Here is a 16,541-nt window from a genome sequence, read left to right as displayed (position 1 = left end):
ATTTCTATCTTAATCTACCAAATTCTTTCATTTAAAGAAAATTGGAACCTCAACAATAGCGTATTAATAGATTGAACCTTCCTGTAAAATGTTTTTCACAACATTACATGCAAGAATAATATAAAGCATAAATAAGTTTTGATGATGAACTAACCCAAAGACAAATATAACAAAATACACGTTTAATTGAATTTATTTTGAAAAAGTAGTATCATTTTGACAACTTTATTCTTCAACACAAGAATGTTATTCCTGCAACTTGTAAAATTCTTAGACATCTTCCATTCTTTCTGGAATGGAATTTCTAGAATATAAAAAACATTCTAGAAAATCCTATTTCAGAATAAATGGAAACCAGAAAAAACAGAGTTTAAATAAGGTATGCAACCATAGACAAAGTTGCCATCCCAACCAAGCTAATGATATTACTCATAAATTTACTTATGATTCTACTTTGAAGAACCTTGTAGCCACACAGAAAGGGATAGAGAAAAATAAACTTTATTGAATCTACACAGCATAGTCCCAAATGCTTTACAATCCTCTGGTGGACCAAGGTTTTAGATGGTGAACAAAAAAATTGGGTGTTGGTAAGGGAAGAATAGCATTTGTTAGTCATAATGAATTCTGGCATGTGCAACTCATAGAAAACCTAAACTACCCTGACTGGTTCTCATCTTCCATTAAGTAGGTGGGAAGAACCTGTTGAGATTGAAAGGCAAAGTGTAGAATTCTTCGTTTCTGTTGTCTCCTCTAAATGTTCTAAACTTCACCCACCATGGCATTCCTCTGTCTTTCTTTGACCTTTCAACCTCAAGAGTGTTGTCAAGGAACACTGCAACAATCAAACCTACCGTTGCCGGCGACGAGAATATGGTGTTCAAGAAAGCATTGAACTGCAATTACCAAAAAGTAACATCCTAGCATTTAGACAAAACTACTAACTAAAACAATGACAGTAGTTAATATAGTGAGGAATTTTTGTTGCTGTAATCACTAACTTTGATAGTTACTATAATTATGACTATGATTTATCCTGGTGATAGAAACTAGGAAAGGTAGTGGTTATAAGAAATCAATTTTGCTCATTACAAATGTCACAGAAGTATTAACAAATACTCACCCATCCAGCATTAGTATGAACAGGACCGTGGTGTGAACTGGTCCAGTATTGATTGAAAAATTGAGGGACGGATATTCCAAGGAACAGTGTGAGCCCGGTGATAATAAGGTTTCTCATAGAGTTCATGTTTGTGAACTGAAGAAATGATATGCCAACTGCAGCTGATGAACATGGAAAAACATTAGTGAATGTATATGAATAGGAACAACTTGTGACAATGCAATCTCACTACGTACCAACAAGGCCAAAAACAACACAATATATTGCAGCAAATATCGGGAAGGGTATGGATGCAAACACAGCTCCAAACTTTCCTGCAGGTAGCACAAGACCATATAAGCAAAACTGTCTTCTTTTTTCTCATTGCTTACTGCTGACATAAAAGCCAAAACAGCTTTGATTGATCAAGTATTATTATAGTCAAAAGTTGTGTATGAAACATCAATACTGACCTAAAGTTGAGAAAAATATCATAAAACCAGCAGAGATTTGAACAACTCTGCGACTTCCAACACGGGTTAGACCAAGGAGTCCCACATTTTCCCTAGAATAACCAACCATTAAAGCTCATCAAGCTATCATAGAAAGATATAATCATATAAGATCATATGCAGGGATCAACTAGTATTAGTGATTCCTAAAGGCAACTTACACAGATACAGTGGAACCTGTCCCAGTTCCATAGAGACCATCAAGCAAGATACCAATCCCCTTTAATAAACAAAAATAAGCTCTCAGAGACATCTATAACTATTATTATTATAATTAACTAGGGATTTGTTTGACCAAACTTATCTATATAAGTATAAAAAAAAAATAAAATAAGTTTTTCCAAATGTTAAAACTAGCTTAATGCAAAAGCACTCTTGTATGACTTTCGTAAAATTCTATTTTGCCATCACTAACATGGTTTGTTTTTTACCTTACATTGTCGTTGTTCATGTGTCTCTACATGAAAAATAAAAAATAACATAATTAAATTTTAAGGTATTTTTAATTGAGTTCTTATGAAAAAATTATTTGTTTCTATTGAGTATCTAAAATCTTTATATTTTTCAATTAAGTGTTGTTTTTTTCGTAGAGTGGAATGATTGTTTGATTTTTCTGTCTCAAGCACAACACTCCAATACTGTAATGACAATAAAAACAAATCTCTAAAACCCTACTTATCTTTTATAAAAAAATGGTATCATTTTTTTTAAATTAAATACTAAAACAAAAATCTAACCAACCATGTGGTGGCACGAAACAATCTTGTAAAGTAAAGATGATTTAGGTTTCGAAGCTTCATTAAGTTCGTAAAGTTGTGCTTTATGACTGCAAGATCAAACAATCACGTCATCCCAGTTGATGGTAGGACCCAATTAAAAAATATAAAGATTTTGAGAAAAAAACTTTTAATAAACCCAAACTTATGAAAGATTTAAAATTTAATCATACCATTTTCTTTATTTTTTATGTGGAAGCACATAAGTAATGACGGTGTAAAGTAACGACCATGTCACATCAATGACCGAAACTCAATTGAAAAATATAAAACTTTTGGAGACTCAGATTTTTAATTGGAAAAGTTGAAAATACCAAAATTTATCAAGGACTTAAAATTTAATGAAGTCTTTATCTTTTAACTTGTACATAAGCTAATTTTAACAAATTCAAAACTTATTTCATTTCTTCTTTTCTTATATTTTTGTCTTATAAATCCTTACACGGAAGTTTGTTCAAACATGCCCTCTGCTCATCAATGTAAACTTACCTGCCAACCAATGCCTCGACTCAACACATAAGCAGGAGGTGGAGTAGCAATTGCCAAACGAGATGCTGCCTTGTAAGCACCAGTTGACTGCATGAGAAGTGCATGGTCAAGTCATTGTTGGAAATTAACCCAAATTAAAGGAGGGATTCTTGTGATGATTATAAATCCCCTCTGAAAGTATTACTTTGTCTCTTCTAATCATGAGTGGGGTAAAAGTTTACAACAACTTAAGCAGGTTTCAAGATGAGATGAAGTAAAATCCAAGTAAAGCAAAAATCTTTCACTCATTTCTCAACCCATTTGAGTTTAGTCCCTTCTGATCATGATTGGGGTAAAATACTTTTTTACAACAACTTAAAGCAGGTTTCAAGATGAGATGAGAATACTGTCATAATGAAGTTATAGAAGCAAAACCCAAATAACAGTTGTCTATAACTAGACTAATGAGAATTGGGAATGGGAAGGGAACAAAATAAAATACTACTAGGAATGAAATAGATACCTCCACCATTGATACAATAACTGCAGACATCATGGCAAATGAATGACCAGCAGAAAATGTGGGTGGACCCCATTGGAGAGGGTAAGGGAACATGAACCTATTAGTTTTAAGAAAATAAATAAACTGAGAACTCACCAAAACTAACGAAAATCAGATGATACAAAATTAGTTTTTTTGAGGTACCATGGTGCAGTAGATATCAGATTAGCTCTGTCTGTGCGACAACTGTTCTGTGTTATGGTGGGTTTATACCTATAAGCTCCACTGGCAGTCAAGATGACAGAGTATATCCAAACAATTGTGACACAAATCAAAACAGGAAAACGCTCAAAGATAGGAATGTCTCTATACAGTCTCACATGCTTTAGATACTGCAAATTACACCAAATTAGCTTGTCAGAAGGAAAAAATATGAATAATTTGATAAACACCACATGCTGGTTATACTAAATCACTTACTTGTGACAACCCAACAATCAACAACAGCATTGGTATGCCAATTTCTACACAGTTCCCCAACTGAAACCAAAAGTAATAAAGAAAGTTATGAAAAATAGTATGGAAATATTGTTTCCATCAAGCTATACTGAGCATGGTTAATCAAATCATTTTTCTGAAGAAAACTTTATCCATACTAGTGTTAGTTGACAAAATATGCCATGTTTTCAGAGATACAATCTAGATTAAACCTTGATATTATGGAGTGCCTAAAATCCCACATCAAATAGTATGGGATATGCTCAGTCGAGTATTCAAGTATTTGGTTCTCCTCTCTTAACAGCTAGCTTTTAAGGTTGAGTTCTCCAAGTGCTAAGATGCTTATCAGATTGTAGGAGAATTCTAAGATAGATATTTAAGTAGCCACATCCTTACATCATTTTCTAAGTGTTTGCAACCATGAAAAATAAAATAGATTGAGCCACACCTACCGCAGGAAATCCTCTTTGAATGAACCCTAATCCAACCAATCCAACTACAGGTGCCATGCCAAGAGGACTGAAAAATCTGGAGAAACACATAATAAATGATTGAACACTTTTTTACTATTTTCAAACTTCGAACACATTTCATGCAATACCTTGAGAAAAGGCCCCATATTTGGCTGTAACCCAGAACTATCTGAATACTTGAGGCGACAATTAGAGCTCCTTGTATAGCTCGCATGGTATGTAAAAATCTCTGCAAACCAATCAGATTGCAAGATCTCTTTCAATACCCTATGAAATAAGAATTTTTTTAATTATATTTCAAAGAAAACTTAAATAGTTTTATGGAAGATCCCCAAATTAGTTTAGGTTGCCAATATCATGTATCTAAACATCTAGTTCACATATCACTGGAACATATACATTAAACTAGAATGCAAAAGTTAGTTTAAGTTCTTCAAAATGCAAAAAAGATAAAATAAAATGAATAGATGGAGCAGAAAACTTACTTCGTGAGGATCATTAATTCGCTGCAAGGACGAGTCACTAATAATATAAGCAATTGGAATTACATACGCAAACGAACCTCCAACTACAGCAGGAAGTCTCGTTCCAAAAAGTGCTTGGAGAAGTGTGTTAATACCAGCTACAAAAAGCAGTGTCTGTATTACTTGTGCCTTGTCACCCTGATCAAACAAGAAACCAAATCACTAACATTTAAAATCTGCATCAAATGAATGTGAAAAGAAACAAGTGATTTACACATGAAAATGGTGGATCCTGCTAAATATCATCCCTTCTTGTAAAGAAAAAATCGCTTAGAATAAAAATGGACAAAAAATTAAAACCTAGAAAACTAAATGTTGAACTGAGACACAATGGATTGGATGAATATTATAGGATCCTACTAAGTAGATCAGAACAAATGCATGTCTAAGTGGCACTTTGTGAATGGAGAACATCTAAACTAACAATAACACAAAATCAACTTACAGAACTTCCTCCCATAGCTGGAACAAGCATTGAAGGGATCATCACACTTGTGCCAAGCATCAATATGTAATTTTGAAATGCTAATAGGATAGTTTCCACTGCGATACAAGTCATTCACAGAGAGGTAAGAAGAACAGCAATAGATTGAAGACGGTTAAATTCTATTGACCTGTCTTCCATATTTATTCTCCTCGTAGAACCATCAGAAAATTAAACCTTCTTTCTCTAGCAAAGGACTAAATGAAAGAAAAAAACATATATTTTATTCTCAACAAGCAGAAATAGATAAAGGAGATTACTAAGTATACTAACTGTTTAAAAAACCAGCTGATAAATGGATCTCAAAATTCCATCGTTTAGTGAATAGCACGAGAGTGTCTTTTCACATTTCTTTCGAACAAAATTTCCCTTCTTTTCACATAACTGAGAAAAAGGAGAGTATCCAAATTCCAAGGAAACTGCTGCCCATATGAATCATCATATATTTTTCAATTTCATCGTAACAGAAGAGACTAGATCCTTCAGTTCAGTTCAGTTCAAGTTCCACAAACTTATCTAGCTTCAGATAACCCATTGAGAGAATCCAAGAACCCCAGAACATAAAAACAAAAGTAAAACAATTCAAATAAATGTGGGTAAATTATATATTAATATAACTCGAGCCATTGCTTTAAAATGACAGGGCATAATGGTAACTGCCATACAATGCCATGATTACTAGTTTCATTTTGCTATGGTTATTACTTATCACTGTTTCAAATAAAAGAATAACCTCCTGAGCAATCATAGCCAAACAGAAAGTTTCTAAACAAAAGGAGAACAAATTGAAAAAAAAACAGTGTAACAGAAAAGTGCAAAGTCCCACTCTATCTCAACGACAACATAAAGTTTTGAACTTTAAATCCACATTTTCGGGACTAACGTAACAGCATAGTCTTACACTTCTAAGAAACGTTTAGTGACATATCACAGAAAACCCCGACACATGAAAGAGCTTCAATCCAAGCAAAGCAAAGATCTTTCACTCATTTCTCAACCCATTTGAGTTTGTTACCGTAAAAGGAATCAACTTGCCTAAAATAGCATCGGCAAATAGAAGAAAAAAAACACTTACACAGTTCACATTAACAAACTCTTTGTTTTAGGATGGAAAGGAGCATTTGAAACTAAAAAAAAGTGTACAATGAGGAGTGAAATAAGGAAGTTTGAAAGTGAAGAGAGGCTTGTTTGTGTTGAGCATGAGTTTGGATTGTGTGTGGAAAGTTGAAAAAAGCAAATGCAATAATGAGGGAGAAAGAGGAAGAAAAGAAGGTACCCCATGGAGGATTGGAGTCTATGCAGTACTCGAGGTCCTGAAGCTGTTCCATAGGCGGGTGAGTAATGTCAGCCATTGTTGAAGGTTATTCAGAGAAAGAAGTTGAAGGGAGAAAGGAAACTAAGTAAAAAAGAAAGACATGAAAAAGAAAACGAAAGGAAGGAAGGAGGAAGCAGAGAAAAGAAGAATTCAGAACAAAGTAAAGTGCAGATATAAAGTGAACTACAAAAGCATGAATATTTGTTTATATTTATATAAAATAAATCAGAAATAAAGGTGTGCTCTCTTCTATTCTGTCATATTCAACTTTCTTTTCTTTATTACTTTTTAAAAACAAATATTTGTAGATATATAATATATACAAATATATATATATATATATATATAAGCTGTTACTATTTAATTAACCAATCGCAGTTACAAAAAAAAAACAACTTATATATTATATGAAAAAAACTTTTTCATTCTCTTTCTTCTTCCTTCTTACTTCTCTCATGCTAACTCTTTTCATTCCAACCTTTATATATTCCTTGTCACTCCTAGTAATGATTACACTACATTTTCTCTTAAGGTTCTACTTACCATAAAAACGCGCTTATGATTTAGTAGAAAGCTAATCAATTTTAATTTTTAGGTCTTTGATGTGGCTTAGGTATTCTTCTTGTTCGAGGTGGAGGTTTGTATGAATTGATTAAGCATCACCTATAGTTTTTTTTACACTCATATAGATTTGGCTTAGATGTTAGGGGTGTCCCATTTGAAGGATCTGCATTATTTTTGTTAGAGTAAGTCCAAGATCCCTTATTTTATTTAGATTAAGTAATTTATAATAAAGTATAAATTATGGTTTTTTTTATGCATCTAATCTTTTAAGAAAAGATCAAACATCTTATAATTTTGACTAAGTGTTGAAAACACAATGCATTATTTGAAAGACGATTGGTGATCAACATAACAAGTCATGTAAGTTGCAAGTATTTTATTTAATAAACGAAATAATATTGTATAAGTTTTTTCTATGTTTAACATAGTGTTTATATAATAACATACAATCAGATGATACACACAAATGACATTATATATCTTGATATATACATATGTGTGTGTATTATTTGGATGCAGGAAATGTTCACTGGCTTTGTTTTCCAAATAAATCCATTGAAGATGCAAGATAAAGTCAACATCAAATGATCTTTTAGGAAATGATGTGAATTGATTTTTGATTGACACATTTTAGGAGTTGTTCTTTTGTTTAATATTTTTGAATTAATAATTATGGTGATAAACTCAAAGAAGATTGTCATTGGACATGAACTTAACCAAGTGGTTAAGTGTGAAGGTTCTAGAGAGCAAAAGAGAAAACATACTTATATGGTGATGATGATGAGATGCGAAATTTTAAGACAACAAAAGATAGAAATGGTAAAGATGACCGAATGGAAAAGAACATTAAAGGACATGAAATGGAAAGAAATAATGGCGCAAATGAAGAAGGAAAAGAGAAAGAGTAAGAGAAGCTTATGGATGTTGGAGGTGTGGTCACGCCACTTGAAGTGGTGGAAGATCCCAATATAAGTGGTGAAAAGCCGTCATTTGAAGTGCACTACATTCACAAGATAAGACCCAAGAACCTTTAGGAGACAAAGTTCATTAATCACTTAAGTAGAGTTTCCTTTCTCTATTCAAAATCAAGTGAAAATACATGAGGCAAGACGCCATTTATATAGGAGAGAGTGACTTGGTGGGCAAGAGTGAGGGGAGAGGAGAGAAGGAGCGACTAGGGTTGACTCTAGGTTAATGTCGCACCCTTTAGGCTAGATTCTAGAAGGTAGGTTAAAAACCATAAACCTAGGTGCACATGTCATGAAAGGTGGGCAATTTATGATAATTTCACCATAATCTATTGAAAATAAAAATAAAGAAACTAACTAGTATTGTGGGCTCTGCTCCTAGTAATCCTCTAAGGAATGATAGGTTCTGAGGCATTGGCTGTGGAATGATCCTAAGCTAGTCCTAGGTCCTATGTCATGCTCCTAGACATCCTTCTGAAAGGTTGGACTAACTCATTGGATGCTCTATCTCTCAGGGCTTCATTAGAAAAAGAGTTAAAGCTTACTTCGCCACTAACCTCGTAATACAAGAACGTTTCAACTATCACTCAATTGTCTATGGTGTGCACTTTAACCATGAATTGATGCAAAAGGTTATGCTACCTTGGGGAATAATCATTGTTAGTTATCAAGGATGTTGAGCAAGGAAAAATACATTAACTGCTTTAAGTACTTTTAAACTCGACAAATGTAGAAAATATCATTAGAGGAACTGAAGTTACTCTATGGACATAAACAACCTCCCAACAACTACCTTATTTGAATTACTATAAAAAATCTTATATCAAGAAGAAGAAATAGATAGTTGATGAGATATTAAGCCAAATTGTTGGTAAGATAAAGAACATTCCTCAGTTTCAAAAGAATGGTCTTAGAGCCTAAAGTTAGAGCATAATTATCATTATGGATCGAAAGAGATGATAAAATGAACATTAAAAGTGCTCATTAAAACACTTAGGAGAGAGTGCTTACACATTGTATTCGTTGAAAGTTGTAACCCCTTCCATCATAAAAAGGCCAGGCATCGACTGAGATGTTCTCGGCTAACGTGAACCGACACACTTGAAGATTTGCATCAACAAAGATGCAAAGGCCAAGCATCAATCGAGACACTCTCGATTAGCATGAACCAACATGCTCGAAGACTTGCATCAACCAAGATGCAACGGCCAAGCTTCAACCGAGACTCTCTCAACCAACATGAACCAACATGCTTGAAGACTTGCATCAACCAAGATGCAAAAGCCAAGCATAAACCAAGATGCTCTATGCCAACGTGAACCAACACGCTCGAAGACTTGCATCAACCAAGATACAAAGGTCAAACATCAATCAAGATGCTCTCGGGAAACATGAACCAACATGTATTCGACTTTACATCAACCATGATGTCAAAGTAAAACGTTAACCAGGATGTTATCGGCACCAACTTGGATGTTCTCGGTATAAACCACCATGCACTCAGCTTTACATTAACCATGATGTCAAAGCAAAACGTCAACATGGATGTTCTCAACATCAACCTAGATGTTCTTGGTATCAGCCTAGATGTTCTCGGCATCAACCTAGATGTTCTTGGCTTCAGCCTAGATGTTCTCATCATCAACCAGCATGCACCCGACTTCACATCGACCATGATGTTAAAGTAAAACATCAACCTGGATGTATGTTCTCGGCATGAACCAACATGTACTCAACTTTACATCGACCATGATGTCAAAGCAAAATGTTAACTTAGATGTTCTCGACATCATCCTAGATGTTCTTAGCATGAACCAACATGCATTCAGCTTGACATTGACCATGATGTCAAAGAAAAAATCAGCTTGGATGTTATCGACATCAACCTTGATGTTCTCGGCATCGACCTAAATGTTCTCAACATGAACAAGCATGCACTCGACTTTACATCGATCATGACGCCATAACAAAACATCAACCTAGATGTTGTCGACATCAACCTATATATTCTCGACATCAACTTGAATGTTCTCAGCATGCACTCGACTTTACATCGACAACAATGTCAAAGCAAAAACATCAATGTAGATGTTCTTTACATGAACCAACATCACTCGACTTTACATCGATCACGATGTTAAAACAAAATATCAACCTAGATGTCCTTGAAATCAACCTAGATGTTTGTGTCACCAAACTAGAAATCCCCATAATGTAGTCGGCTTTGCATCAATCATATGTCAAAGCAAAACATAAGCTTAGATGTTCTTGGCATAACCGAGTACGAAGTTTTTGTTCATCCACAACGTTAAAATCAAGGCACCATCCGTGAGTCGCACAAACTTAATTGGTATGCAAATGGATCTAAGGTGAACATAGACTAAGAACATACAAGTCACGCCCTTTCCCAATTGTTAGATCAATCCCCATTCAATGACTATGATGACCTCGTAATGAATCTCGAAAGCACAAACCCCGCCAAAATGTAGAAGCTTTTAGAATCTTCAGGACGTTTTTCAATCGAGCCTGGAGGGCCACTGTACTGATAGATAACATAGTACATCTCAACACTAATACCCAAACACAATAAAAAAAATTGTTCCCTTGTCAAGGCACACAATCCAACTCTAAAAAAGCAAAAAGCTTCGAGTTTGTGGGACTAGTATCCTGTTCGTATACATCACTGGGTACTACCATAGTATGGTCGAATTCTCTACAACTAAGTACATCTCAAAGAACCAAAAAATACTATCGAATAACATACTTAACATAATCATTATATGAAATACTTGTCTAATACTAAAATTAACTCAGTAAACCAAGTCTAATAATAAAAATCTACATTTACACATTAAATATACGCTATAAGACAAAAGAAATGTACATATTCTAATAACTGAATCCACCAATAATTAAGTATTAACTTAAGTATTCAAGTATTTTTTACCACTATCTTTATTCTAATCGAGGTTGAACACTAAGACCTAGGAAAGATAAAAAACGAAATACCAAATTCAATTTAATTAAGAATACGAGAATAAATGTTATGTAACTTGTAAATAATTAAAAACTTTTTATATAGCATTCTGTTTGATTATAAAATGATTGAGTACCCGAAATACTTTTTTCGGTGATAAAAAAAACCCATTAATCTTAAATTGTTTTTCACATGAGGGTGTCAGAGACTACGAATGATGTGGATCCCAGTGGTAGATTTTATAGTCGAAATTAACGAGAGGGATAGAAAGGGAAGAGTGAGACGATGATTGGGATTTGGGAAGCCTCTTATGACGTTGTCCAAGTACTTTCAACTGACAACAAAACACAAATTGCTGTTGTCGAATAAACTTCACCCTCTCTTTCTCTATTTCGTGTACGGCAAAAAAGGTAAAAGAGGATAGAATTTTTCTTTTCAAGAACCTTTTTTAATTTTCTTTACAAAAGTGCATCTTTATTTACGGGAAAAGAGCTGTGAAAGTCAAAATTTTAGAAAAATATTATATTAAAACTTTTATTTTAAAATATTGAATAATGAAATTATTAAATATTTAAATACATTTTTAGAAATGTTAAAACAAAGTAAATGAAAATATATTAATAAGATTAAATATATATTATTAATCTTAGAACTGATAACAATATAAATAATTTCATATAATAAAAAAAAGTTTGAAAAATAAATAGATACTAAGTTTGAGTAATAAAATCTTATATTAGTGATCAGTAATATAAATATAAATTAAAATAAATGTATAATTAATAAGATAAAGACTTGAATTTGAATTAGATGTTATTATTATTATTGCAATATATATATAATGGGATTACTTAATAAATATTTAGGGGAAACTAATTTTATATAATTTAGATTATTTAATTTCGAATGGATATTAGTGAAGATTTTATTAAATAAAATGAATTTCACATAAGTAATATAACAAGAATAATGTTTGTTATGTGTTGGGTTTATTCGTTATAGTTGTCTTTTGGACAAAAATTATTCTGGGAGAGATGACTTTCTTTGGTCGTGGTTCTTGTTATACATTGGCATGAAAATTCTTATCATTTGCTTTACAAAGTCAAAAAGATAAGTTTTGTGGTGCCAACTTCATATCAATCAAAATCAATCGAAATTTGGATGAACTACTAGTGGTCTCCTTTCAAGTATTAGTGATTTAAATTCCAGGAAATGAGGGGAGCTCCACCTGCGATGACACTTCAACGTTCAAGTCAGTAAGAACATCAAATATAATAAGTATAGTATAAAATATGAATTGGAATTACTCTCTGTGTTATGTATTAGATTAGATATGAGATGATCATTTCTATAGAACATACTTGGTATGTATAGATTGAATTGTAACCTCTTCACCTTTAGTCATGATTATGTCTTAATTGAGTGATTTAGGCTAATTGATTGAAATATCTTGATTTGTGCTCCCTCATAACGTTAGATACATAGGTCGGAAAACGACCCATAAATGACCAAACATTGGGTCAGAGCCATGACCTAACATGCCCCCTAGCCTCAGGCGTAGGCCAATGAGGCTAATAAGTTCATAGCCATTGTTTACATAGATCAGTATCAGATTCATGATTCATTTCACCACATGATTGGGCTCGACACTTCTTTTACCTGCAATAGATAAAATTTAAAACTTACAAACGGGAACGAATGAGATCGACATCTCCTTCCTAAACTGGACCGATCGTTGTTGGCATTTTCTTCATCTGATAGATCACCATTTCCTTCACCTACAAAAAATATGATTTGTTGGTACCTTATCAGGCTATTCAACTGATTAAGGATTTTAATTTGGACCAAACATCTAACTTGACACCATGATCAACATGGATTTTCTCAACCAAGCATCGTGCTTGGCACCATGTCCAGTCATGGATTTTTTTATCCAAGCACCGTGCTTGGCACCATGTCCAGTCATGAATTTTTTTATCCAAGCACCGTGCTTGGCACCATGTCCAGTCATGGATTTTTTTATCCAAGCACCGTGCTTGGCACCATGTCCGGTCATGGATTTATTCAACCAAGCACCGTGCTTGGCACCATGTCCGGTCATGGATTTATTCAACCAAGCACCGTGCTTGGCACCATGTCCGGTCATGGATTTATTCAACCAAGCACCGTGTTTGGCACCATGTCCAGTCATAAATTTATTCAACTAAGCACCGCGCTCGACACCATGTCCAGTCATGGATTTATTCAACTAAGCACCGCGCTTGACACTATGGAGGGTGAACACCACCATGGTTTCTTCTTCAGATGAATAAACCAAAGTTGATCCCCTACAAATTGCAAACTTGTATAACATGTAGTATATTGAATAAACAATCTTATTTTCAATCAACATAAATTTCAAACAAATCAAATTGTACCAAACACAAAATTTATGAGATTCATTATTATCTTTTATTGGTCATTCTTTATTGACACAAGGTCGCACACACCACCCATGAAAGAGTCGTTCTAACGTAGTTGATGCAGTTCACCGCCACCATGCCATCTATACCAACGTTTTTATTGTGGAGGTAGGAAAAGTTTTACCTAGCCCCATGGTGGGCGCCAAATGTTTGGCCAACTTGAGATCGCTCGGACTCTGGGTGAGCTCCTAGTGTTCTCCTTTCAAGCTTTAGTAATTCAGCCTCCAGGAAATGAGGGGGACTCCACCTACGATGACACTCCCTGTGTTGTGTATTAGATTAGATATGAGATGATCCTTTATGTAGAACATACGCGGTATATATAGATTGAATTGTAACCTCTCCACCTTTAGTCATTATTATGTCTTAATTGAGTGATTTAGGCTAATTGATTGAAATCCCTTGATTTGTGCTCCCTCATAACGTTAGATAAATAGATAGGAAAACGACTCATAAATGACCAAACATCGGGTCAGATCCATGATCTAACAAATTTAAAAGGAAAAAGAGAACTAAGAAGATATTTTGGTTGATTAGAAAAGATTTGACAGAAGTTTAATAAATGTGGCCATATATAGGAATGGTTAACAATGTCTTATTTTGCATTAATTGAATATGATAGGTTGATAAGGGAAGATCTAATTCAGATTATTACTTTTCACATTAAATAATGTTTAATGTCGCATTCATAAAGGATGATGTCACATTGATAAGAGTAGATCTGATCTAAATATATAATTGCTTTTGAATGACACACTAAATAATTTTTTGTCAAGGTTCAATAATATGATTGTGAATAGTGGTTGTTAACAATTTTTCATTAATCCTGTGTTTTTTGGATCAACGTATCTATTGTTGACAATGGAAGTATTAAATTATTAATGTTCGGTTTGTTCGGTTCAAGACAAATATATAGATTTAAAGGCGTGGAAACAGTAGATTTAAAGGTGTGCAAACATGCAGATGAATTACAATATAGAAAATATAATTTGATAATATATATAATTTTTTATGTGATAGATTAAAAATAATTATAGATAAAAAAGAATAAATTTAAAATTAAATAATATAAAATATATTAAAATTATAATATTAAAAATTATAATGTGATTGTATAAAAAATAAAATTATCAGTATAACCCTTAAAATATTCTCCTCATATATATGCAAAGAATTGAAAGCTACATCAGCAGTGGTATTTTTAACCGAAAATGATATGTGCATGATGTGTATCGTATTAATAAAAATAAATAATTATAATAATAATAAAATAAATAATAATAATATAAATACATTTACATAATTATAATAATAAAAAATATTAATATTAATAATATAAATATTAAAATAATAATAATAATATAAATATTAGAATAATAAATTTTTTAAAATTTATTTATAAAATAATAATAAAATTATAAATAATAATATTTGTTTTGGTCGATAATTAGAGTATACCAGGTACATAGTCTAAACATTTGGACCATTGGCCCAACAGTTAGGGGCTACTTCTTGAGCATACTGTAATTCTAGAAATCGACCTAAGGCACTTTCTTCCTGCACTCTCACACTCTTATACAAAGACAAAATTATCCTCATTAATTTTTAAAATCCCAAAATTACCCTTAACCTAATAAAACCCTAAAAACTGGAAATGGGTGCCGTTTGTGCGTGCAGGCAGCGTCGTCTTCCTTGGATTGTTGATAGCAGCGACGCAACACTTTCAAAGGTCATTCTCCTTCCAAATCTCGCACATCTCTCTTGTGATTTAGAGTGTTGTTGATAAAGGTAAGTAAAGTTTTATGTTTTTGGATTTGCACATCTGTTTTTGTCATGGATTCTTGTTTCCGTAAACCTTTTTTCACTTCCCAAATCATAGAATCCGGTAGAATTTCATATTTGTGGATCCGGTAGTGTTCTGGATTTGTGGATCCGGTAGTATTCCAGATTTGTGGATTCGGTAGTGTTCTGGACTTATGGTTCCGGAATACTAATTTGCTGCTATTTCATGTATTTCATGTTTGTCTTGGCTCAAATTAGTAAAGTAGAATTATATTATATCAAACTAGAGGAGTTGTGGGGTTGTGGGGTTGTGTTAGTATGTACTCATTCATTAATTTGTAATTTGGTTTAACTTGAATGGTGTAATTGAACATAAATGGTGAAGACTAGGGGAGGAGGTTCACAAGGTGATCGTCTACGTCCCACAACCTCTGTTAGAAGAAGAAGAAGACATGTTAATGAAGATGAAGAACATGTTGAATATGAAGATGCAAAAGATGTTGATGTTGAACCTGAAGAAGTTGAACCCTAAATGGAGGTGGAGGATGAAGACGCATCTGAAATAGAAGGTGAAGGTTATCCTAGAGGTCCACGGGATGGGACACTGTTGACAGGTTATGAAGACCATGTTGCCATGCAATTATGGAATGGTGTGGTAAGTAAATATGTTGTAATATGATACTTGTTCATTGTTAATTTGATATGACTTTCGTTCATTAAATTGTATATGATTTTGGTTGGTTAAATTAGGATCGAGGAGAGTTAAAATTGGTGTCTCATGGCCGAAAAATGAATAAGATGGGTGCTCCTCATCCTCGGATACTACCTACAGTGGAGTTGTTAGGTTTAGCTGCACTTGTTGGGGCAAGCTATGACACGATAAACAAAGGACGGTTGTGTGCCTTTGTAGAAAGGTGGCACCCAAAGACAAATTCCTTTCATCTGCCTGTAGGTGAGTTGACCATCAAATTGGATGATGTGTCGAATTTGTTGCACCTCCCAATTATGGGACAATTCTACACGTATCCGAGCATGGATGTAGCTACGACGACCGATTTGCTTGTTGATTCACTTTGTGTAGATCGGGGAGTAGCATCTACTGAGACTCGTCATTGTCGGGGTGGACATGTGCGT

The 16,541-nt window shown here is 33.6% G+C and overlaps 1 protein-coding gene across 3 annotated transcripts; it reads right to left on the bottom strand.

Annotated features, from left to right (window-relative positions):
- Positions 1-485: 485 nt before the first annotated feature.
- LOC137830999 (nucleobase-ascorbate transporter 1) lies at positions 486-6,839 on the bottom strand. 3 transcript variants are annotated; one of them, XM_068638466.2, is made up of 14 exons: positions 6,616-6,839; positions 5,301-5,398; positions 4,817-4,993; positions 4,460-4,560; positions 4,311-4,386; positions 3,841-3,900; positions 3,565-3,752; positions 3,382-3,478; positions 2,880-2,966; positions 1,776-1,834; positions 1,576-1,667; positions 1,360-1,437; positions 1,124-1,284; positions 486-896 (listed from the first exon to the last, which is right to left on the bottom strand). In XM_068638466.2, the coding sequence occupies exons 1-14, from the start codon at positions 6,689-6,691 to the stop codon at positions 684-686; spliced, it is 1,563 nt and encodes a 520-aa protein (XP_068494567.2). In that variant the 5' UTR covers positions 6,692-6,839; the 3' UTR covers positions 486-683. The 3 variants fall into 3 exon arrangements, with proteins under 3 accessions (XP_068494567.2, XP_068494568.2, XP_068494570.2); XM_068638467.2 differs by lacking the exon at positions 6,616-6,839 and adding an exon at positions 5,613-5,922; XM_068638469.2 differs by lacking the exon at positions 1,776-1,834 and having other exon boundaries at positions 6,616-6,819.
- Between the last annotated feature and the right edge of the window lie 9,702 nt (positions 6,840-16,541).

The sequence above is a fragment of the Phaseolus vulgaris genome, chromosome 6 (assembly GCF_051622355.1).
Source record: "Phaseolus vulgaris cultivar YP4 chromosome 6, ASM5162235v1, whole genome shotgun sequence".
NCBI lineage: Eukaryota > Viridiplantae > Streptophyta > Magnoliopsida > Fabales > Fabaceae > Phaseolus > Phaseolus vulgaris.
The sequence above is the reverse complement of the archived record's forward strand: the minus strand, read 5'-3'. Positions and strand labels throughout refer to the sequence as shown.

Bases quoted from the DNA above. Each gene is read 5' to 3' on its own strand.
- LOC137830999 (XM_068638466.2), bottom strand. From the start codon at position 6,691: ATGGCTGACATTACTCACCCGCCTATGGAACAGCTTCAGGACCTCGAG. The intron at 5,399-6,615 runs GTACCTTCTTTT...CTTGTATCGCAG, and splicing joins AGACTCCAATCCTCCATGGG to TGGAAACTATCCTATTAGCA. The intron at 4,387-4,459 runs GTATTGCATGAA...GTGTTTCTCCAG, and splicing joins ATATGGGGCCTTTTCTCAAG to ATTTTTCAGTCCTCTTGGCA.